The 24,865-nt window shown below is 38.9% G+C and overlaps 1 protein-coding gene across 15 annotated transcripts in view; it reads left to right on the top strand.

Moving 5' to 3' along the window:
• KAT6B (lysine acetyltransferase 6B) overlaps positions 1-24,865 on the top strand; it is a 108,647-nt gene that overhangs the window by 59,867 nt on the left and 23,915 nt on the right. For 8 of the 15 annotated variants that reach the window (XM_038141506.1, XM_038141505.1, XM_038141501.1 and 5 more), the window contains 6 exons: positions 3,291-4,222; positions 5,163-5,284; positions 6,634-6,749; positions 8,725-8,866; positions 11,879-12,040; positions 16,920-17,013. In XM_038141506.1, coding sequence (XP_037997434.1) covers positions 3,291-4,222; positions 5,163-5,284; positions 6,634-6,749; positions 8,725-8,866; positions 11,879-12,040; positions 16,920-17,013 — 1,568 coding nt within the window. The remainder of the gene's footprint in view (positions 1-3,290; positions 4,223-5,162; positions 5,285-6,633; positions 6,750-8,724; positions 8,867-11,878; positions 12,041-16,919; positions 17,014-24,865) is intronic. The other 7 variants (XM_038141514.1, XM_038141513.1, XM_038141512.1 and 4 more) reach the window with 2 other exon arrangements.

Here is a 24,865-nt window from a genome sequence, read left to right as displayed (position 1 = left end):
TTCCCAGGAAACACTGTAGTTGGACATTGTAAGTCTTGGTTAGAGGATTGTTTAAGTAGCTTTGAAATACTGAGTTGACATTACACTGAGTGTTAAATAGGAACAGATTCTGTGTCAGCTACAGTAGCATGTTGCCCTCCATTGCATGTTCCTATCCACGTACAACTTTTTTCCCCCCTGTTTTAGTATTATTGAACTGTTTGGCTATGTCAACTGAGCAGCTGAAAAGATTTCTGATTCTACCAACTATTCATTCTGTACATTGTGACATTCTTCTCTACAGTCTAAAATCCTGTCTTGTATTAGTCAGAGTTGCATGGGAGCTGCTGTAAAACTTTGCATTTTACAAAACAAGGGTTTTTGAAGCCAGTGGAGCCCACATGTGAAAATAGAAGGAAAAGTACTTGCAGTATAGTGCACTAGTCGAGTTGATTTACTTGATGCTGTGTATCTTGCTGTATTCTCTTTTGCCTTTTTCTCTGCCAGGATCTTTCATCCTGCCTTTTTGTTTCTTGTCGTAAAGTTCTGTGTATGTTGCTCTAGTGAAGTAGTTTAGGACAGGAATAAAGTATGACACTAGATGAAAGTAAAAGATGTAGTTTTACTGGCTGGTGAGACCATGCTGTTAGACTGGGTGGAACATTGTACTTCTCCGTTCTCCTTCTGAATAAATAGCTTAGGAATTTGAAGGTCATTGAGATTTCTATATATCATTGTGTGTGCATAATAAAAATATTGCCTGTATCTCTAGCTATGCCTTGGGCTTTAGTTGTACCTCTGGTTTTATTTACCCTTTGAAAACACATAAACCTTCAGCCGGAGGTTAGGGCTCTCTTGTGGTTCAGGAGAGATACTCCCCAGCTTAGTGCTACTGCTGCGACTCCCTGCTCTCTTGCTTCCTCCTCCCCCTGCCAGTGGCTGGAGAGAAGAATTGAAGGCACAAAAAGTAAAGATCCAGGCTGAGATAAGAACAATTTACTGGGAACAGGAAAAATAAACCAAACAGTAACAGCTACAGTACCAATAACAAAGTGTACAAGACAGGTAAAACAATTCACATGTGATTATTTGAAATGGTGTTACCCAGCTCTCCCCGCTTACCTGACTGCAAAGAACCCTTTCTTCCTGGAAGAGAGTCCCTTTCCCTGCCCATCAGGTGGTACAGAATAACCACTGGGTCCTGGACATGTTCCCCTTGGCTACTGCAAAAATTAACCCTGCCCTGACCAGAACCAGGACCACCAGCTCTAATACAGTCCTGCCATCTTTCTTCTCTGCAGACATGCATGTTTGGGTTCTCAATGGATGGATTTAGCAGCAATGTACCCCCTGACACTAATTCTGCTTCTCCTCCATCCTCATACATGTAATAGAAAGGTTGGAAATGTTATGAGGGTTTTTCTGTTATGTTGTTATGTTTATATGTTCCTGTTGTTGTTATGTTTATAGTGATCATCCTGCTAAAGGATGCAGTTCTTTTAGCATTATATGAGGATTATTAACATTTTCAGAAAGGTTTTCTTTGTAGCATGTGAGCTGCATGAGCATGTTACAGGAGTGCTTGGGAAGCACTTTGTAAAATAAATATTTGCAATACTGCCAGCACATTTCTATTGCTTCAGTGTCTCATATATAAAAACAAAGTAATCTTGTTTTGGAAAAATAATGGTTAGAGACAGCATAAGAGAAGAGACTCTTCGGCATGACATCCTACCTAAAAGTGATTGTGGAGTATGGAATAGCGTCAAACATGAAAAGTGTGTAGTCACATGAAATACAGGAAGGTTAACCAATGCCATTTAGTCCTTGTATAGTACAAAGAAAATCTTCTGAGTGGTACTGGAATAATTTTTTGCCTGTTGACCATCTGTAGGAAGCCCTTCACAGGCAAATTACTGTGTAAGATTAACTTAAACCAGATTTGTGCTGGCCTCTGGCACTGCTGGTGGTTACCACATCTGGCACTGAGAACAGGTCTTGGGATAGACTTATGCATATGACGCAAAAGGATTCAAAAGATTTAGAAGTTCTTGGTTTTGTTGCCTCTTAGGAGCTAACCAAATTTAAGGATGTGTGGGTGGAAGAGGGGCTGGTTCATAAGCTGGTGAGCCCTTGGAGGTCAGTAACCAGATGGTAGCCCTCGGCTGCTGAATCCCTAATTAGAAGTAACCTGTTGCAATTAATTACTTCAGTATCTCAATTAAGAGGGTAGAAATCTGGTGGAAGCAAACTTTCTGCTGCAAAGTAAATTAACTTCAAAGAGTGGGATGGAAAAGGGAATGAAAGAAAGCATGTGATACAACTATGTAGCTTTGTTTGGCTTTGTAATTTGATTGTATGTCCTGATAACTATTTCTTTTACTGCAGCTATTTTCAGAAGTTCTGTTTCTGTATGCTGGAATATATTACTCTGCAGTGTAGTTCCTCTCTTCAGATATTAGCAACTAGTTAAACCTGTAATTCTGTTCTCACAAATGTTGGCTTTCAGTATGCTCTTTTTCTTCCTAGCATTTGAATAAGATTCACTACTCTGTTTTTTCCTAACACCTTCCATGTTAGGCCTGATTAGTTCATGGCTTTTGTGCAAATGCACCTTGGTTAGTCTTGCTCTTTCCTTTCCTTTGCAATTTTTGGTTTTTTGCTGTTTTTAGAATTTCTGAAGAGTCTATTTCTTTGGTATTGTTCTAATGCTCTTAGTAAACTACCTCAGTTGGCTTTTAGGTCTTTGGTAACTTTTACTGCCATGTTTTACATCATCCAACAAGAGTGTGGGGAAAAAAGCAGTTTCTTGAAGATCGACTGTTTGCTTTGAAGGATTAATAGACTTTCTCTACAGATTAAGCAAATGTAGTCTGAAGTTAACTGTTTTGATATCATATTAACACTGAAAACATTCATCTTTTCTGTGTGTACAATAAACTCTATGGTGATAGAGCAGTTGTTGTACAAACACGATGTAATGATATTTTGTCCGAAGAGGTGCACTGTGGCTACACCTGAAAGTATATGAGAAGGCTGTATACTTGGGAGAGGTTGCTATGCCAGCACTTTTTATCTATCTGTGGACTGTCTTTTAAAGATCAGAGGGGAGAGGGAACAAAAAGGAGAAGGGGAAAAAAAAAAAGATGGATGTTATGTCATAGTGTGAAATGTATTTCCAGAATGTATGCGTCTTTAAATTTCTTTAAAGATTTTTAAGTACAGTGGCCCAGGTAACTTGTATAAACTATAGTGGTATTTGACAGTAAAGATTTCAAATACTGATTTTTGTTTTTCAAATTTTTGCGTAGGTCTGTAACCAGTGATGAAGGATCCGTGAATGCATTCACAGGAAGGGGGTCACCTGGTAGGGGTCAAAAGACTAAAGTCTGTACCACACCTTCATCTGGTCATGCTGCATCTGTGAAGGATTCAAGCAGCAGATTGCCTGTTACAGACCCCACTCGGCCTGGTGCCACCACCAAAATCACCACCACCTCCACCTACATATCTGCCTCTACACTTAAAGTTAACAAGAAAACCAAAGGTCTCATTGATGGCCTTACTAAGTTCTTTACACCATCACCTGATGGTCGCAGATCACGAGGTGAAATAATAGACTTTTCAAAGCACTATCGTCCAAGGAAAAAGGTCTCTCAGAAACAGTCATGCACTTCTCTTGTGTTGGCTACAGGTACCACACAAAAGCTAAAACCTCCACCTTCTTCACTTCTACCCTCAACCCCCATCTCTGGTCAGAGCCCCAGTTCTCAAAAAACCAGCACTTTGACTTCTTCTAACTCTCCCCAAAGCTCTTCCAGTCAGTCAAGCATACCCTCCTTTAGTAGCCTTCCTAGTAGCAGTCAGCTAAAGGGACTCTTTGATGGACTCTCTCATATCTATACCACTCATGAACAGTCTCGAAAAAAGAGTCACCCAAGCTATGCACCCTGCAAGCACTTGTGTAGTAAACCAGAATTATCTTCCACATCAACGTCTAATAGTCATTTCTGTGGAAAGAAAGAGGTTAGGAGTAGGTTTGTGTCTCATGTCTGTGCCTCTGGATGGGGTATGTCTAGAGGACATGCTTTTAAAGCAATTGCTCACCTCAAGAGAACAGCTTTCTTTAAAAAGCACAGGATTCTAGGCAGATTAAAGTATAAAATGACCCCTCAGGTGGGGACCCCCTCACCAGGGAAGGGGAGCTTGACAGACGGAAGGATTAAACCTGATCAGAATGATGGTAAGCAAAGGTCGAAGCGCCAACCAAACCTGCGTCCCGTCCAAAACCAAAGTTCTTATCACATAGGTCTTAGCTATTTCTCTTGTTCTTACTTCACTTCCATACAAAAACAACAAAACTTTGACCTTTTATCTAATGCTGACTAAATCTCCAAAACATTTTTGGTTGTGTTTTTGTTTTTTTTTTTCCTGACTAATACCACACCACTTTTTTATTTTTTGCATCTGTAGTGACACTAGGAGCCCCAAATGCCTTCATAATGTTGCTTATGGCTGTGTAGTACCGCATGAGTAGCCACTTGTCATGCCACTTCCTTGTTCTTCCCTTGCCGTTCCTGTGGCAGTAGTGCTGTCATCATGATTGTGTGCTGTCAGTGCTTATAACAGTGGGCATTTCAATTCATTTCCCTCTGCTCCATTGCTTTTTCATGAACAGTTCCATCGTACTACAGTCTCCACAACACTTGATCTCTACTGCTGTGAACTACCTTTTTATTACTTTTATTTAAGAAAAAAATACTTTTAATTTATAATGTTTGAATGCAGACTTAGCTTAACATTAATCTTCAAGTTTTAAGGGCAACTTTTTTTTCTCTTGTGTTTATTTTTTACCTTCCAGAGTATACTGGACTTTACCAGGCGGCATAGTTCTAGCAATCAAATACGCTCCATTTCATGAGGTTCAAAACTAGTTTAGTAGAACTGGACTCTAAAGGCCTATACAGAGAGACAAACAAGTACCAAAAAATAGCCTGTGCAGCAGGAAGCTACAAAAGAAGGGGGGTGAAGGGTTCACTTCTGTTACTTAGTAATCCCAAATTTGGTTAAAATGGGGAGTTCTTAACAGCCATAGTTGCAATCCTGTTTATTAGTATCACTTTGCTAATGCACCTATAACCTTCATGTCTGTGAATAAACTTTTTGCTGGTTTTAAATAACAGATACTGAAATCAAATTAAGCATCAAACAAGAAAATACGGATGTATTTCTGTTGGGAAGCAAGGACACTGTTACACAGGAGGATTTGGAAGTGTTTAAGCAGGCCCGAGAACTTTCCCTGGAGGTAAGAATCGTGTTGTCAAAATATAGTTATTTCTGGAAATAAAAACTGAGTTAATTTTGAGTCTCTTCATCATCATCTCTAATGTATTCCTTTTAATCCAAAGCATCATGCTTGCTGTGAATTCTGTTTGGGAGGCACTGTATATGCAGGTAGGAGACAAGGCATTGTGCTGGAATGGTTCAGATGATAAGGGACACTTCAGATAGCTTTTGAAGGATATACTTGAGCATTTTGGAAACAGGACTATGGGATCAAATGTAGAGTTTAAAAGAAGCTGATGTTCTGGTCAGGACTAGAGGATATTGGTCAGTAATGATTTTCCTTTGCAAATAAAGCAGATATTCTGAAAAGCTAGATCGGTCCCAGAAAACACTGCTTGGTAGAATACCAGGTTTAGTGAGTCCATAAATTCATTTTACTTGATTGGTCACCACGCTTTGAGTTTAAATACTGTAGACTTTATCTAGCAGTGATAACATTTGAGCTGAATCAATCTAGTGAACCTGACTTGTACATTTCTGTATCTGTGAAATGAACAACCAGTGTCTGTGAGAACCCGGGTCGGAAGGTGGGCGAATTTAATGTTTCAATTGCTGCTTTCTTAAAATGACATCATAAATGGCTGTGTGTTGTACTTTTTTCAGTAATGGAAGTCAGGTTTTTTTCAGGTTTAATGTACCAGAACTGACATTACACAGTGACTTTTTTACAGTCTTCATTCACAGCATGTTAACCAACAAACTCAAATTGAGTTTAAAGATTCAGTTTCATTATTAGCTTGTACTTCTGTTTCCTCATGGAAATAGTTACCACTACTTGCTTTCTTTATCTTTCATATGCAGTCCCTAAAAATGTTGGGTGGTAAGGCTTCTAAAAGTTGACATAAAAATTGCTTGTTTTTCCCCACGTTTCTTACTATTTTATATTTTTCCAGCCCTTTAGAGCCTAGCAGTTATTTTCTGATCAGCTTAAATGCAGTATTATAGCTGAAATCAAAGTGTTAGCATATTCTTGACTCTTTGAGGTAAATACCAGTTACTCTTGAAGGGTTATGCTGATACCTTTTCTCTTATTCTTTTGACAAAAGGACAGCTTTGAGTTTGTACCAGAATTATAGGGATGTCATCACACTAGATGCTGTGGGAGAAGAGAATTTGAGGCTGTTGTGCCTCTTCTTTGGCTGGGCTTTTGCTGTTTGTATTTTCTGTTTGCAAACTCTGTCCTCTGTCAGAGCGTGAAGAGCTTAAGCAACTTCAGGTTCTCATGCTTTCAGTGGGTGAAATCAGTTCTATAACGTTTCTTCTACTTTTCTGTAACTAATACTTTTTTTTTTTAATTGCACCTGACAGAAAATTGGATGTAAAAACACTGGTGAAACAAGTGGGCGATACCCTTCAGTGATTGAGTTTGGAAAATATGAGATCCAGACCTGGTACTCTTCACCTTACCCACAGGAATATGCAAGGTAGCAAGTTGTCGAGGTTGCAATACGTGGTTGGCATTTTTTCTGATGTGAACATTACAACTTACTTTTACTCTTTTGTAACTGTTTATAATTTAAAGCCTATAAAAGTAAATATGCTTGTGTAATTACAACTGAGAACAGGGATTTGTTACTCTCTTTTGCTAGTTCTAAATCAAAGATGCAATAAAAAGTCATTTTCCTAGTCCTGTATAAATGTCAATGTGTAGCGTGTATTGGTGTGGTTTCGTTCGAAGTTCATTTTTGTGGTTTTGTTTTCCCTTATTTGTTTGGTTTTCTCTGGGTTTTTTTGGTTTGTTGTTTTTTGTTTTTTCTTACACTGTTGCAGTGAGGTATGTCTGACTTTGGGCCCTTTAGACAAATTGCTTTTGGTTGTGGTCCAGTGTTTGTTAACTTCCTTTTTTCTAAGGACTGGAGGAGATGTCATGCTAAATAAATTAAGTGGGCAAGTTGTAGCAACAGCATCTAATTTCTGACAATCTTTGCAAGGATGTACCTTGGAGTCAGGCAGAGAGCCTGGAGTAGTACATGTGCTCAGCAGATCTCTGCAGAGTTTTCTGTGTGCTGAAAATCAATGTTTTATTAATCCGTTGTCTCTGGGGCACACTGGAAGATATTCAGAACTGTATATTTGTCAAGCTCTACTACTATAGCATGCAATGTGATCTGTTCCCAAATGCTGTTGCATGGTGTTACTCTCAACTGCCTTTTGTTTGTGTGGTGGGAATGAGGGATATGTCATGTATCCATCATATATGAATCAAGGGCTAAAAAAGTATGGAGGATGTTTCCATTTCCTATTATAACCACAGGTTTTGTAGTGTCAGTTTTTTATTTTCAGTTTTGCTGTTTATTCCTTTAATTTATTGTGAAAGGGTGAGTTACCTATTCCATCAAGTAAATTAATCCCAGATAGAAGCATAGTGATGGCTAATTATTAGTATGAGGCTAGGGTGGGATGACACTGTAGGAGGCACTGTGGCTCTCAATTGAGTGCAGTGGGATTGCATCATTGAACAAATAGTTCAAACTACTTTTTATGTTGTTGATGAACTTCCTTAGGATACTGGAATAGTGCAAACCATGACTGTAATCCCAGGATGTGCTAATAACTTCAGAGCACATAAAGATTGTCCTCTGCTCTAAAACTTTGCAGAATAATTAATTTGTAGAGCAGTCTTCCACTGATTCAGTAATTTAAAAATGAAGGTAAGTAGCCATAAAAACTACCAAAAGGAGTGGTTTATGATGGTATGTAGAACACAGGGCATGTGGGTTACTTGTATGTAGTCTGAACTGGATCCTCCCCAGAGAAGTGCACTTGTCTGTGTTGCCTGTGCTGTGGAGATTGTGGAGGGGAGATGTTTTGCCTTTATGTGAATTCTTTGGGTTGGCTTCTGTAGTAAAGTGATAGTTTAGGTGGAGGTGAGGGGGTAAAATCCTACCAGAGTTTGCTGTCTTGCCCAAGTATTTGGAAGATGGTGGGAAGAAAAGTCATCTCTGAGCCTTCTCCAGAAGCAAAATAAGGAAAATTAAAGGGAAGGAGATCTCCTGTATCCTGCTTTGTGCTTCCTTTTTATTTATTAGGAATAGGAAAGATGAAATTTGAAGTATTACTCCAGTGTGCTTACTTTGATGGAGACCACTAGGGTGGAGGATGGGAAGGGGGAAGTAACTGAGATCTGCCAGAGGCTGAACCACAAACTGGCCACAGCACAACTCTATTGAATTAGGCTCACTGTGGTTGATTGATTGATTGAAGCTGATAGTTTCTGATGAGTAGTGTGTGAATGTTTAATCATTCACTCTAATGTTCTTTTTACTTATTTAGTTATGCTTTAGCAGCATTTATGTATGGTACCTTATATTTGAATGGAAAGGGTTTTCATTTGTGGTAACTTTGTTTATGGAATGTAACAAACATTTTGTATAAAATATCTTCTTAATTTTCCTACAGATTACCAAAGCTTTACCTGTGTGAATTCTGTCTTAAATACATGAAAAGTAAAAACATTTTGCTAAGGCACTCAGAGAAATGTGGCTGGTTTCATCCTCCAGCCAATGAAATCTACAGAAGAAATGACCTTTCAGTATTTGAGGTAGGTGTATCAAAAGTATAAGCTTTTGGAAAATAACCAGTTTGTAGATGTTGCAGACTAGCTGTAGAACTAGTGAAAACTTTAACATCCTTAAGTACTTCCTTGGAGATTCTTCTTATACTGCAAAACCAAGTTGAGGTTCTGCCTGTACTGCATAAACAAATCCATCTTCCCAAGTCTGTTCTACCCTGCCATGTTATTTCGTGATTCGTTCTTTACTTGTACTTCAAGCCTTAGCCAAGCTCTTTAAGATACTTGACTGGCATGAGTCTTAAGGCTTCTTTTGCAGTTCTCATCTTGGATTGGTTTGCCTTTCCCTTCTCAGCAAAAGTACCCCTTGACACCCATTCATTTCTGGCTGCTTGAGTGTCTTGGCTGTAGGGAGAAGTCTAATCATAATGTAGGTGCTCCCAAAGTATAAAAGCAAGTAAAGCAGCTTCTTATGTGTTCTAAAATCACAACTGGAGCTCCTGAGTGCTTCTGCCTTCATTTTGGATGTTTGAGAAACTTGCCCCGAGATGTGAAAAATCCTACAACCTCAACTTTGGATTTATTAATCCATGTGTTTCTTTTGGGAGATGACTTACTTTAAGTGTGAGGCTTTATGTATATGCTGGACAAGAGAATTCTGTGTTTCTAATAGCATACCTGCAGTTAAAACTATGCCTTAACTTTCATGTTCCAGTTTCTCAAGCATTTTTACAGGTAGTAATAAAAGAAAAGACTGATGGGGTTACTAGGACTTCTTTTCTCAACAGTGTTATTAAGATGCATGTATTGATAATTTCTCTTTAATTGCAGATGTCATATTCTTCTTCAAATTTGTATTTTCAAATTGTATAAATGTCCTTTGTTCTTTGTCATTGCTATTATTATCTGTTCAAATAATGATAGATGCAGTCTGGAAATCTTTTTTTAAGTTAGAACAAGGTCTTTGTATTTGGTTCATTTGGTTATGCTTGTGCTATTAAAAAAATAACTATTTGCATCAAGATTGTGTCCTTCCTGACTTGAGCAGGCAAAATACTTATGTTGTAAATAGACTTGCCTCTTTTCCTATCAAGAATGAAATTGCCCTAGACTGTTTAAATGAACTTGATTTTCTCTGTTACCAGGTGTTAAGAACTGTGGAGCATACAATAGGCAAATTGTGCTTTCTCATTTATTTTTATTAACTACTGCTAACATGTAAATGAAAAATTCTTAAGAAAATTAATTACAGAGAAATACTGAGAAAGGGGATGGGGAGATGGGGGATTGCTGCAAGAAACACATGGAAAACAAAGTATTGTGAAAGCAATGTCCCAACTCTCTCCACTACTTTTGTTCCCTTTGTCTGTTTTGGGTGCTTCACTAAGCACTTGTGTTAACCCTTCTGAAATAAATGTAGTTGGTTTGGGTCTTTTTATTTCAAAGGTTAATGTCAGTTGTCACTGACTGCTGTAGAAATTTAGTCATTAGTTGATGTCCTTCTTCATAGATCCTTTCAAGAATTCTGTGCAACCACTTTCTTTTAGGCAGAATGGAGAGTTTGTGGTTTCCTTCGTGCTTTGTGTTTTTGAGAGAAATGGGAATAAGTCTGGCATTTTGTGATTTATGTACCTCTGCCCAGAGGATGACTTTGACAGATTTGAGAGCAGACTTTGACATAGCTTACTATTATGCTGTAGCCAAGCAACTTTTGACAGATGCTTCCTTTTGAGCTTGCTGTCCCTCTTTTTTCCCTGCTTCTCACATTTAAAACTGACGAACAAGCTGTGTTTGCATGAAATTTAAGAAGTTTTTTTACATTTCTGTACAAATGTTCTTACTAAAAAAGACAGCTCACATAATTTGCATTTGCATTTTCAGGCTTAGCCAGTGGTGATTTCTGCTTACTTAGTGTTCACATTTAATTTGCACACTTGCTAATAAGTGTGAAAAGTAATAAAAAGCACCTGGACAATGGAGTGTGCTGTAACAGAGTTTAGCTGTATTTGATAGGCTTGTAAGAGCTGTATACAAGTTTATCCTGATGCCTTAAGGAGCAGTAGTTATTCATTGAATGTTTTTTCTTCAATCCACTTAATGCAGCCATACTACTGATGTTCCCTTAAAATCCCTAAATATATTCAAAAGGATGGGTTTGCTTAGATTTGTAACAAGGATTCTTACAACAAATTAGAATAGAAGATTAGCTTCTTTTTCTGCACAGTTCCTGTCATTTGTCTCTCTCTGAATGAAATGCAGCTACTGTCATTATCAAAAACATCAGTACAAGCAAACCTTTCTATTAAGATTATTTCAAAAATGTGTTGCCTTTGACTAAGCCTTTCAGGAAGTACCTAATTGATCTAGGAAATCTGCATTTGTGTCTGGCTTTTCTGTAGCTGTCTGAATCACAGCTTGACTCTTTTCACTCATAATATACCTAGACTAATTGTAGTATTTAGCCAGGAAATTTACCTCTCTCAACAGCTCAAATGCTCAATAGCATTTTAGCCTGGCATGGAAATTTTGTCTTGTCTAATTTATCCAAAACATTTATGTGATTGATATGTAATTTGCTACTCATTTATTGGCCTTACATCTTAAGGATTCAACATAAAACACTTCTTTGTTGGGGGTTTTTTAAAAAAAGTTGCTGTACTCCACTGCCTTCTAGCAAACCACAATTTAGGCAGTTTTAACTAGTGCATTTTTGTTATCTACCGGTCATACTCATGTTCATTCCAGAAGTGAAATGAAAGAAGTAAGTCTGTCTTGAGCAACTAAAAGGTGAAGTTACTTTGTTTAATAAATTCAGATACTCAGAGGTTACTTTAAAATGCAAAGTAATTAGCACCTACTGGAGGATTCTTATTTAAGAAGAAACTGGGGCCTTTCTCTTTTGAACCTGATGTGTTTTGTTTGTTTGTTTCTTGTAACACCACACTGTTCACATTTCCTTCTAGGATATGATTGATTCAATAAGTTGTTTTGTCCTAACTTGTTGATGCCACGGAAATAACTGCATCTGTCTTGCTTTTCTAGGTTGATGGAAATGTGAGCAAAATTTATTGTCAGAATCTTTGTTTGTTAGCGAAGCTCTTTCTGGACCACAAAACGTTGTATTATGATGTTGAACCATTCCTCTTCTATGTCCTTACAAAAAATGATGAGAAAGGCTGCCATTTAGTTGGATATTTCTCTAAGGTAAAAATTTTAAAAGTGGGTTTATTTAATATTTGTAATCGCCTACTCTCATTAATGCTTCTCCCAAAAGCAAAGAAAAATCAGAAGTAGGGGAAAAAACCCATAAGCTTGAAAGCCTCTCTGTAAATCTTAAATATTATATGCATTGTCTCAAATATATTGTACTTTCTTGCCTCTGATGCAAATTCAGAATTTGTTCAGCCACATGGATGAGGGTAGTTTTTTTCTTGTTAGGGGATTTTGTTTTGGTTTCAATTGAATATTTAAATCTTTGTCCTTCCCCAACATTTTTGCATTAGTATGCCAAATCTAACTTGTAAAAGTTGCAGGTATTTGGAATGTTGATGTGTTTTCATGGCTTGACTGCTGGCAGTTCCAGCTGGCTATTTAGATGTAAATGGGCAGTGCTGTTGCTCTCTTGTGTGCAGTCAGATCTAATGCAGTCACTTGCTGCTCCCGTGCAAGATGGCATTGCCTGACTTCATGGTGCCTGCCTTGTTTAGAGTGGATGTCTCAGTTGTAGTACTGATTTTCAAGTAATAGATGGCTGCTATTGACAAAAATAATACTTAAGTGAACTATCTTGACAAAGATGACCAAGAAAAATGGTGAACTATAGTTAGATGTGCCTGCAGTGGGAAAAGCTTCCATTATTGTCCATAATTTGCCCCTAAGGGATGTGTTGAATAGGTACAGTTACTCAGAAATTCATTACTTCTTGATCCTAGTATTGCTACCTCCTATTGACTGTGTATTTTCTTTCTTGAATAAGTGATTTGTGGGAAAATAGTAGTTAGGAGAAGTCTTGTCAGAGTATCTGGATATTATACAGTAATTTCTTGGATGTCTGGCCACATCCTTCCAAGAGGTGGGCCTTGCTGGAATTTAAGTGAGACATGTAGGCACAATTTACACTGTCTTTCATGTCAGTCAGAATTTCTTGTGACAGACATGTCAACTTCTATTTAGCCAAGTATTTTCTCCATGTACTTAAGGTGTTGCAGCTTGAGTCTCTTGATTTTTGTTCCTTATCATAGAATAGTTCATGTTGGAAAATACCTTTGAGATCATTGAGTCCAACTGTTACCCCAGCACTGCCATGGTTGCTGCTAAACAGTGTTCCCAGGTGCCACATTGACAAGTATTTTGTACATTTCTTGAGACAGCAATTCTACCACTGCCATGAGCAGCCTGTTCTAATGCTTTGTTACCTCTCCATGAAGCAAGTATTCCTAACATGCAATCTGAACCTCACTTGATGCAACTCGAGGCCGTTTCCTCTCAACCTGTTACGCTTACTGGGGATAAGAGAACAGCCCAAGTTGACCACACCCACAGCCTTTCCCTCCTCCTCCAAGTGGGTGACCGTGTCATGGGAGGCGATCAAGTTAGGCAGCACCTGCCTGTCATAAACCCAAGCTGGCTGGACCTGATTTCCCTGGTTGTCCTGCATGGGCCATGTGATGGCAGTCAAAATGATCTGCTCTGTGACCTTCCCCTGGCACAAGAGGTCAGGCTGGCAGACCTGCAGTTCCCCAAATCCTCTTTCTGCCACTTCTTACTTGTTATACTGTTGCTTACCTCCAGTCAACTGGGACCTTTATGGTTAACCAGAACTGTTGGTAAATGGTGAAGAGTGGCTCAGTGAGCTCTTCCAAGAGTTCCCTTGGTCTCTGTGGACATGTAGATCTTTTAAGTGGCATGACAGGTCATCAAGCATTTTCTTGTGGATCACAGAGGCTTCCTCCTGCTCCCTGTTTCTGTCTTCCTGCTCAGGAGGCTGGGTACCCTGAGTACAGCTGGTCTTGCTTTTAAGGACTGAGTCAAAGAAGGCATGAAGTACCTCAGCCTTTTCCTCATTGTTGTGATTTAAGCCCAGCTGGAAATTAAACCCCACGCAGCCACTGCCCACTCCCTCCAGTGATGGAGAGAGGCAAAATGCAGAGGTTATGGGTTGGGATAACAATTTACTGGAAATAGCAATGAGATAAGAAATTGAACAGTAACAGCAACGATAGTAATAAAACAGTGTATAGAAGAGGGTGATGACATGCAAAATGCTCAATGCATATTGCTTCTGACACATTTGCTAATGACACATATGCTAATGACATATTGCTCCTCCCACATTTCCCCCCCCCCCCCCCCCCCCAAGCCAGAGACGGTGAAAAATAAGTGGTAGGCAACCCTCCAGTCAGCACCAGCAGCATTGCACTGCACTGCTTGCCACCCACTCCTCTGGAAAAGGACAAAAATGTCTGTGGACCCTCTGAACACTCTTTTACCTCCACCCAAAACCATGATTCTTTCTTGGAAGTGGAGAATTCCTTACTTCTACCCCCAGTGATAATGTAGGTGGTATAGAATCACAACAAGTTTTTCTTGTCTTGTGTGACAATGGCCAGTTCGCATTGTGGGTGTGCTTTGGCCCTTCTGATACTGTCCCTACAAAAAACCCACCGCACCCTTGAAGTCTTCGTGTTGCCTGCCCTCTTCTTCCAAAGGTGATAGACTTTCATTTTCCCTGAGCTTGAGACAAAGCTCTCTGCTCAACCGGTCAGGTTGTCTCTGCGTGCTCATCTGGAAGCACATGGGGATGGCCTGCTGCTGTATTTTTTAAAAACTTCCTTTTTTTAGCGTGTCTAGCCTTTGTGGACTCCTTTGTGTTTTCATCCTAAGGGACTTTCTCAACCAGCTTCCTAAACAGGCCAAAGACTGCCCTGTGGGAGTCCAAGGTAGCAGCTCTGCTTACCCCCCTCATTATTTCTTCAAGAAACAGAAGCTGTCGTTTCGTGATCACTGTGTGCAAGAGGACCTCCAGTCATCACATGACCCCCCAGCCCTGTGTTCACAGGCAGCAGGTCCAGCTGTGTACCTTCTCCTTTTGGCTTGCTCACCAGCTGTATTAGGAAGTTATATTCCACACATTCCAGGAACCTCCTATTCTGCTTCCCTTCTGCTGTGCTGTATTTCCAGCTGACATCTGGTAAATTGAAGTCCCCCTCAAGAGCAAGGGCTCGTGATCATGAGACTAACCCCAGGCTGCTTACAGAACAGTTCATCTGCCTCTTCATTGTGGTTGAGTGGTCTGTAGCAGACTCCCACCAGGATATCTGCCCTGTCACCCTTCCTTCTGATTCTTGCTCAGAATCACTCAACTCTTTCATCCCTGTGATTGGGCTTAAGACAGTCCTTAACATACAAGGGTACCCCACTGCCTCTTCTTGCCCACCTATCCCTTCTGAAGGGTTTATAGCCATCCATTTCAGCACTCCAGTTGTGTGTGATCCCACCGTGGCTCCGTGATGGCAGCTATGTCACAGTTTTCCTGCTGCACAATGGCTGCAGTTTGCTCCTGTTTGTTGACCGTGCTGTGTGCATTGGTATAGGGGCACTCGAGTTGGGCAGTTCAGTCCTGCTGCCTTTTGGAGGGAGCAGCTCTAATTCCTGTGTGACCATTCTCAGGCACTTCCATGGTTTCTAACACATCAGTAACCCTTGTATCCTTGATGCCACAGGGATCTCCATGTCCTACCTTTACTGAGGTGGCTGAGGTGAGTGAAGGATGTTGTTAGCACCCCTTCCCTCAAACAACAGATACATTTTCTACTTCACCTCTGTTGCTTTTGGCCAGTCTGCATTGATCACAATGTGATCTGATGATCACAAATATTATCACCATCAAAACTTAGGGAAAAATCTTCATCTCAAATTAGTGCATGTCATCCATCTATATCTCTGCCCGCCCCCCCCCTTTTCTTTTTAAGAACATGTGTGCATGTGCTCTTGCAGGGAAAATGCTCTGGCTTTTCTTACCTGGTTATAAATGTTTTGCCAGGATGTGGTCTTCTTATTAGCAGTAATCTTGAGAGTTTGGGAGGATGTGCAGAGAAAATATTTAACTATGTTGTAGAACCTAAGCAATCTCGTGAAATCTGGCTTGGGTATCTGACAGAGTATTTGGGAATGAATGTATTGGCATGTGATCCTGTCATGTCATCACTGCTCTAGTGTCATCTTGTGTGGAGGCTGAAATGTTAGCTGGTGTCTTAAACTATACATGTGCTTACCACAGCTCCTTGTCAATTATTCTGACCTGGATATTTCTGGTTGCTTTGGTCTCCGTCAGAACTGGCTATTGTTGATTTTTGGGGTGAAATCTTTTAAAGATAACAAAACTCTTCCTTCTTATCAATAAACTGGAAAGAACCTATAAACTTCTGTAGTTAGAACAGCTTCCTAATCTTAGCTTCTGTCTTAAACAATCAGTATAGTATTTGTCTCCATTGCCTGTATATGACTTCATTGTCTGAAAGCTTTTTTTCTGAGCATTCTGCCTTGATTTGTTTTCTGGTGATAAGCATCTACCTTTGAAAAACTTAGTATGCTTCAAATATAACTTCTTAGTTCTGCACATATGGGGTTCCTCCCCAGCACCCTGACCACATATACAGAGAGAAGACAAAAAAAAAAGGTGCAGGCACTTAGTGTAGCAATTACAGATAATACAACTTCACCATGTGTAGGGATATTGTATTCCACTTCCATATCCTTGACAGAATGGTCAGTGGAGCATGAAAATATTTCCCCCTTCTTACTGTCTTTCTCCTTTACAGCAATTAAAGTTTATTATGCTGTTCAGACAATGTGTTTAATTTTTAAGATGCCAAGTGGTTAACTAATTAAAAAAATATTCTGAAGGGTATGTTTGATACTTCTTTCTTAAAATTAGACATTAACATGGAATTATTTGACTTTGGTACTGAACCCGTGCATCTGTTCACCTTATTGGGATATTTTACAAGGACAGTAGCAGGTGCAGGCAATTGCCCACTTCAGCAGTGCTTTGACATACTTGATCTGTTTCTCCTTCCCACAGGAAAAGCTTTGCCAGCAGAAGTACAATGTCTCCTGCATAATGATCATGCCCCAATACCAAAGGCAAGGATTTGGAAGGTTTCTCATTGATTTCAGTAAGTGAAGTGTTTTATTTACACTTGTGATCCAAGGAGCTGATGGCTGTTATATGGAAGTGTAACATATGAAACTTTATTTAACTCACTCTGTTGTTTTTATCAATAGATAATGGGATTTCTGTTTATATTTACATAGGATAGAAAAGCTCCCTGAAGTGAAAAACTTAGTGCTGCTCTGTTATTGTACTCGAGGAAATTGAGAATGGATCTCTTGGCAGTAATATTAGCTCACAAAGCTATTACCCTGAATGAATTGTCTAAATTACTTTCCATTTTGCTTTGCTCATTAGTATAAGAAGAGGCAATTATTTGTGATTATAGTTAAGAAGGTGTTAGTCTGAGACATTCTCTCCATTCTAATATTTCTAGCTTGTATTTTTTTTAGCAAAAAAAAAGCTTTAATTGAAGAATTGCCCCATGGAAGAAGAGTATTTTTGTTTTTGTGTTCATCACTTTCTTAGTGAAAATTGTTACCAGAAAGGGTGTAGGTGTTAGTGGCTGTACATGTACTTGCTGCTTTATTTTGCTGAGCTGTCTGACCTGTTAGAAAGCTTCAGGCACACTGGTTTAAATATAGATTTGTTATTCCCCAAATCTGTTTGTACAAGGGAACTCCAAACAAAATTATCTAAGGAAACTTCTCCATTGAGTGTCCTCATTACTCCTGAATCCATCTTTCTACTGTGATTTAGAGGGAGGATGATAAGGAGTTAGTGTATATTGTATGTGGTTGCTTTTCACTATTACGTTTTATAAGGCACTGTAGAATTACATGAGGGTAGAGATAGTTCAGATAATAGGATTCCTGCCCTGAAGGTGTATGCAAGAACATTAAAATGCAAATAATAATACATTGCAGTGGAACAGCAGGACAAAGACAATCATTTGTAACTGTAGAGTTTTCAAATTCTGTTCTTGAAGTGTTGTACCCAGCATGACTGTGCTAGAGTGTATAAAGATACTTACTATGTCCCATCATTGCATGGCTTTATAAACAGCCTTCACTATACCCCTGTGAGTTAGGTAAAAATGGTTCTGGACCACTTAATCCACCACTGAAATGTAGCTGTCACTGGAGTGGAACACAGCAGCTGTTCTATTGTGCGCCTTCTGCAACCTTTTAGCAAAGGCTGTGAGAAGCGCCACATATTTCTGGATCTGTGGAGAGAACTTCAGGCTTATTTAGGTAGAAATTGGCCCTCTTTTAGGATTAGATTACTTTCTTTTTTGCAAAAGGAGATGAGGAGCTCTTAAGTGGGCACTGGTAAGTGCTTCCAGGCTTTTCCTTTGTTTCTTACTCAGTGGTGTCTCTCTCTCCCTCTCAAAAAAAAAAAAAAAAAAAAAAAAAAAAGCACTCTCAACAAATGTTATTCTGGTTGAGTTTGCAATGGTTATAAATACAAAACTGATGGCACAGCCATGAAACCCATGGATTCCACAGAAGGTCAGGGTATGAGTATGCTGTGTCTCTCTGGATGTGTGCTCTACTACTGTGCCTTGTGCTGCTCAGTCTGGGAAAATCAATAGGGTGTTCTGGCCTTCTTGTCCTTCTGGAAAAATCTGGAAGTATACGGAGTTGTTTGAATCATTGGGTTTTATGTGCTAACTTGCTTGGAGCTTATCTGGTGCTATTCTTAGACCCTCCTCTTTGCAGACACATTCAGATCACAGGTGTGGGCTGCAGCTGGGGAAACTGCGCACGGGCCAGAGACACCTTTGGCTTCTGCTGTGGCTACCAGACCGCCCAGCAGCACACAGGCAGTCCTTCAGTACTTCCCCTTTGTTTTCTGGACAGAGGTTCCCTTAACTACTGGGAATCAGACTGTTTCATTTGCCAACAGAATGAGGAACCAAGAGATGACTGAGAAAATCTGGCTCTGTACTGTGAGTAAGGTGCAAACTACCTAAAAGGTAGTGAGACAGCTGCTTGTGGCTGTTTTTCCCTAGATGTAGAAAGGAAGGGAAAACATTCAAGGCTAGTTTTCCTACAATGTATTTGTATCTTTTTTCAGGAGGGAGGCTGAGTGCCATGAAATGGGGCATAGCTTCGTCTGAAGCAGTGACCCCGAAACCTTTTTTACAGGAAAACCCTTCAGAATGAATTATTTACTCTTTTTCTTGTAATTTGATGTGTTTCTGCCTTTGGACTAACTCCCATCTTCTTCGTGCTTTACTCTTGCTGTTCACTTGTGGTCTCCTGAGTATAAATTCCTCTAACTGGTCTGAGAAGATAGGATATAAAGCCCCCCAGTTATTATTCTAAACTTGAACAGACCAAGTTTATCATAGTTTAAAGCATTCTTTGCCAGTGACATTATCTAGACTGTCATGTTCTCATAAACTCATAGCAAGATAAATTTTATGCTCTGAATGTTAAGTCTTCATTTGTTATGGGGGTAATGCTTGTAAACTGCTCTGTTTTGAAATCTGTGAAGCAGTCACTGGTACTTGTCTTTTTTTATACCAGTAACCAGAACAGTGTTTAGACTATCATAATAAAAACGTAACTGAGCAAGTAATTTTCAGAAAATGATAGTTACAAACCACAGAAGGGAAGGTTTTAAAAACAGTGTGCAAGCAGTTGACTGCTCACATTATTTTGTATATATCCAGACACTTGATAGGCTGGAAAGAACGCAGCCTTTGAGCCACCACACAACTTCTGCTTTGTCAGCAGTCTGCTGAAAATGTAGTTTGTGGTAAAAATTTGCACTTTTTTTGGTAAGTGAAATGCATTTGTTTGTTTAGATTGTGATGCATTCTTTTGTCTTAAACGAATTTAATTTTCACAGATGAGTCTTATATGGTCATGCTGTAACTAGCAAGGGAAAAGAAATGGTTTCATTTTGCTAAAGGAAAAATAGGTATTTCTCTTCTGACCACTGATTTTTTGGTTTTTTCACCTTATAATTTCCCTAACTACATTTAAACTTACCTGTATTTCATATCCAAACTGCTAAAGCAGTAGTTCTTACTCTATATAAAGGTTTATTTGTCTGTCTCTTCAGGAATCTATAATCTCACCTATGGGGAAGAGGAGTTTTTAAAAGAGGAAATTAACTCTTGTGAGAAGCAGGCGCTCTGTAGAATGCCTGACTTTGCTACTCTGACTGCCTTCCACAATAATTTAATTTCTAGTTTTCTGTATGTCATTCATAATTTAGATAGAAATGTTGTTAAAATAAAAAAAAATATGCTTTGTAACTGTGTTTTTAAAGCCTGGTAAGATTTTTTTTTATTAATTGTGGGGAAGTTAGAGATTTTGTCTGTGATAGAAACTTGTTGGGCTGTTTAGAAATTGAGAGAAGTTTAGTTATAAATATTTTATTAAATGGTTGAATTACTGATTTTTAAAATGGAAGACTTGATACTGCTTCACTTTGTTTAATTCACTCTAAGACAATCAGTTTAACCTGTTCTATTTTCTTGAAGCATGTTATACTGAAGACAAAATGGTTTACATGAAGTCTGCACTTTGTTTACACTGAGTACGTTTTATTAAATACTATTTTGTAACAGTTGGTTGATTTTTCACATAGGGATAGGGAACTTGATTTTCACTTGGAGTGTAGCTAACATAAAAAGCATTTCCTGAAAATGAATAAGGGTCTTAATTTGCTTCTTACATTTATACCTTCCTGCCTTTTACGGGATTGAAAGCTCCTGCCAAACTTTCTGGGTCTGGGCTGTTTGTTTTGTTTTAATTTCTTTGTTGTTCTTGTATTCTGTGGGCTTTACAGGATTGTGATTACAGGGTTTTGTCTGAGGGAGAATAATTGACTTCTGCATCCATCTTTTATATTTGCTGTAAATCAAGTTTTTGGGCAATTAGACTCCAGCTGAAGTTGCCCCAGAAATGAAGCAGAAAGCAGGCTTTATTGCCCAAGAGCCTGTTGTGGCTTTGTTTGAGTTCGTGTCCCTTTGCAGTGATGCACAGCCATGGTTCCTGTCCCAAGGATTGCTTACGTGTGCTTGCACTGGGGGGAGCCTTTGGCTGGCCCTGTCACTTCAGCCTGTGTTGCTGCTCTGGTAGGGACAGTGAAGCCGCAGTGTTGTAGCTTCTCTCTGTGCAGAGCCATTTCTTTTATAAATTTTAGCAGCTTCTCTATGCAAGACGTTTTTATTTGTTTTCCTGATTTGAGCTCTTGCAAAGCCTGGAATCTTCATATGCTTTCTATTTCTATTTATTAAACTGCAGTGCCAGAACATACTAGTGTTTCATTATTTGGCATATCTAACACAGAGTTCATTATTACTAGAATGGGATACAGCAGTATTTCATATTTGTTTTCTGTAAGTTTAAGGTTGTCTTTTGATTCATACTTCTTCACAAAGCTCATCTTGTCACAGTCTCACATTTCTGCGTACTGGATTGCAAATTCCATGCTGGAGGCCTAGCCAGCAGCTGGAAGGAAAGAAATGCATGTGACTGTTAGGATAAACCTTTCCAACTGTGCTGGCTAGGATGTTGACAGTTCATTTGCATTACAGTAACAACTGGGCTTAATGCTGAGGAGCAAAGTCCTTGGTAGCCTTTTGTTACTTATCTTGAGGCTGTTTCTGGTCCAACTGATTGTAGCAGTTTCTTCTTCCCCTTCAGAATTCCTTGTTTTTATTTGGTTTATCTTTTCATTGTGAAATTATTATTCTTGCTCAAGAGATGAAACATGTTTAAGGATGCTGGGATTCTGTTTGGGCTAAATACATTCTTTGTTTTGTGGATTTTTGGGGTTTTTTTGGTTCATTTGTCTGTGTGGGAAAGTCAGTGCTAACTTTTTAAACTTTCCTATCACTTATTGCATGCAACTTGAAAAGCCTGGATTTTTTTTCCCTTAGCTTGACTTAACCCCTGATTCACCTTTAGGATTTAGGATGTGCAGCTCAGATTTTTTTGTAAAAAGACCATAACAGGGAAAGGCAATTCAAGTCTGACAGTGGAACAAACAAATAGAATTTATATTGCCTGAGAACTTCTCTTGTGGTGTAGGAAAATCAGCTCTGTTAAGTGTCCTTGTTTGTTCACTTCCCCAAATCTGGTATGTTGCTTGGTCAAGTGTTGGTTTTTGTTTATTGTTCTGTTCAAACAGGTGAGTAAATCTTCAAGTCCTGATGTGCAGAAGCAACAGGGCAGCAGCAGTAATAGCACTGCAACAGGCTGAGCTATAGCACAGGGAAGGCAAGTTTCCAAAGGATGAGAGGAACAAAAAAATTTGCTCTACAAGGGAAAACTGTTAATGAAAAATTATTTCTTTCCTCCTAAATGAGTAAGTTTTTCATGAGTAAGTATGAGAGCCAGTGATAAAGGAGGTCAGTACCGTTAGGGATGTTTTATAATTGGTAACCACTCTTTTGCTCTGGTAGTGGCAACATTCATTAGCCTCCATTGCTTCTTAATAGTGTTTATTTGTGGTTCACAGCTTTGAAGAACTTAACTGAAGATGTGGAACTAAAACTTGTTTCTTTGCTCTCAGTTCTAATCCTGTCCTCCTCACTGCAAATACCTACAATCCCATGTTCACATTAACCATTTAGGAGCTTCTGAGCACGAAAGAAATATTCTGGGCTGAAAGTGTGTGGGGAGTTAGTACAGATGTCCTCAAAAGTGTTCTACATGATCCTGTGTGCACTTTCCTTGTGAAGTGAGGGGTGGTGATGAGGCACTGAATAGGCAAAAAAAAAAAAGATGCATAGCTCTGTAAAGTGCATTCTTGAATTCCTTCCAGTTTGCACTTGTTTCAGAAGATCTGCATCTCTCTATGGAAATGTGGAGGATGTTCACTGCTTAGTGCCCAGTCATGCAGAAGTGGTAAGCATTGTGTATTGAGCCCAGAGAACTGCTGTAGGCAGAGAAGCTTTCTGTCCCACAAGTGTCTACAGGTAGCACCAACTTCTAGTGATGAGAACAGTGTGTTTATTTCCTATGGCCAGCAGTTCTTAGTTCTTAGTTTTGAAACAAGCTGAAAAAACTGCATTCCATGAAACCTAGGTTAGTCTTCAGGCACAGCTTAAGGAGACTGAAAAGGATAAGATTTTCTTCTGGTGGTTAGTGCAGTTTTGTTCTTCCATCAATTTTGTTAAAGAGCTGGTGTAGTCTGTAAAAATCAATGTTTCTGTCAAAGAAAAAGATCTGGGTTTTTGCTAAGCTTGAGGATGAGCATAGAGCTCAAAAATAAACCCTTATTTTTTAATATGCTCAATTCAAACAGCATTTACACTTCAAGGATCAGCTAGTTATTTCCAACTTCCTTGTGGCTCCTGTAATTGAAAAGCTCTGTCTTCTGATATAGACAAAAGGTTATTTTTGATTAAAAGCAACAATTCCTTTTAGACAATTTTGGGCTTAGTTTTCTCACTCATATGCATTACTATGTCTTGGGTTTTTGCAGTATTTTCAGATGGAGTCAGTCTAGCGTTCCGTGGCTAGTCGGACAATGATCACTCCTTCTAGTTTCATTTTCCAAAGTGGCTTTGTGGTGTTTTAATGTATCAAGAAGGTTTGAAAATGTTGCTGTGCCAAAAGATCTATTTTATAACTCACTCACCTGTGGTTCTCACTGTAGTGTTTCCAGGCTTTCTGCTTTAACAGCAAATTAGCTACTCCTTTGTGGAAACCTGAAAAGCAGGGATTTTTTTGTGAAGCACCATGTTTGTGCAGCCATCCAAAACAATCTAATAGAGCAAAACTTAAAACTAGTAATGGACTAACATGTGGCCTCTCATTTAGGGCAACATATTGCTGGTAAGATATTAGCATTTGGGAAAATGTCAGCCCTGTTTGGAAGATAAATAACTTTTTTAATACAATAAGCATGTTGATAATAAGTGGTGTGATAGAGTAAAAATGCTGCCTCAGGTTTTTACAGGGCCTCTGAAAAACTAGTATATCAGTCAAGGAAGAGCCTCAGAAAAGGTGAAAGGCTTTCTTGATTGAGGTGTTTTCATTTTTGGGAGGAAGTTGGAATAAGGTAAATGAGCAAAAGCCATTACAGTGCCAAAATGTTGTGATTTCTTTAAAGTGTAACTGAAAATGGAAACAATGGCAAACTATTAACAGACAAGTGCTGTGAGGGCTAAAGAGGGTAGAAGTAATGAAAATGTGTTTTTCTTCTTCATTATGTGATGAATTCACACAGTTTATTTGCATTGTGTAGCCTTACTTGGTGGTAAGTACCTGTGTAGACTTCTCTTAAAGTAACATGTTAAAGAGGATTTTAAACTATTCAGATGGAAAGAAGACATAGATCCTGAACTGAGCAAACTTAAGTTCTTCTAATAATTAATGAATCGACTTCTGGAAAACAAAACAATTTTTTTAAAAATGTGAAGGTGGATGATATAATGAAACAAATGTGTTAGGAGAGATCAGAGGAAGTGTGTTCACGTGTGGCATTTAGGTTCTGGTGTGCTTCTGGAAGTGCTGAGAACCACTGTCTGATACCTGCCTGCAGTTTAGAGCTAGGCCTGAGCTGCAGGAGGCTGTAAGTGGTTGGATCCACTTGTGTGGTATGTGTTTGTATAACAGTGATAGTCTTAATCTCTTGATGACAAATAATCTGTTGGCCAGAAACCAATATTTTGGTAAACCTGCTTTAAGACAATAATATGGAATTTTTTTTATAATGTCTAACTACTTTAATCAAAAATTAACAGGAAGTAGAAATAGCATTTGAAAAGTTAGATTTTCTGTGAAATTATGAACAAATTCAGTAAACAGCTCTTGCGCTGTTATTTTCCAAAATCTGTTGTTAAGATGTTCTACAGTTTGCCCTAACAAACATTGAAATATAACAGAAATACAGTCTAGGAATTAACACACTTTTAAAAAGAATTGTTCACAGTCATGCTTTGC

The sequence above is a fragment of the Motacilla alba genome, chromosome 6, assembly GCF_015832195.1.
Source record: "Motacilla alba alba isolate MOTALB_02 chromosome 6, Motacilla_alba_V1.0_pri, whole genome shotgun sequence".
NCBI classification, from domain to species: domain Eukaryota; kingdom Metazoa; phylum Chordata; class Aves; order Passeriformes; family Motacillidae; genus Motacilla; species Motacilla alba.
The sequence above is the reverse complement of the archived record's forward strand: the minus strand, read 5'-3'. Positions and strand labels throughout refer to the sequence as shown.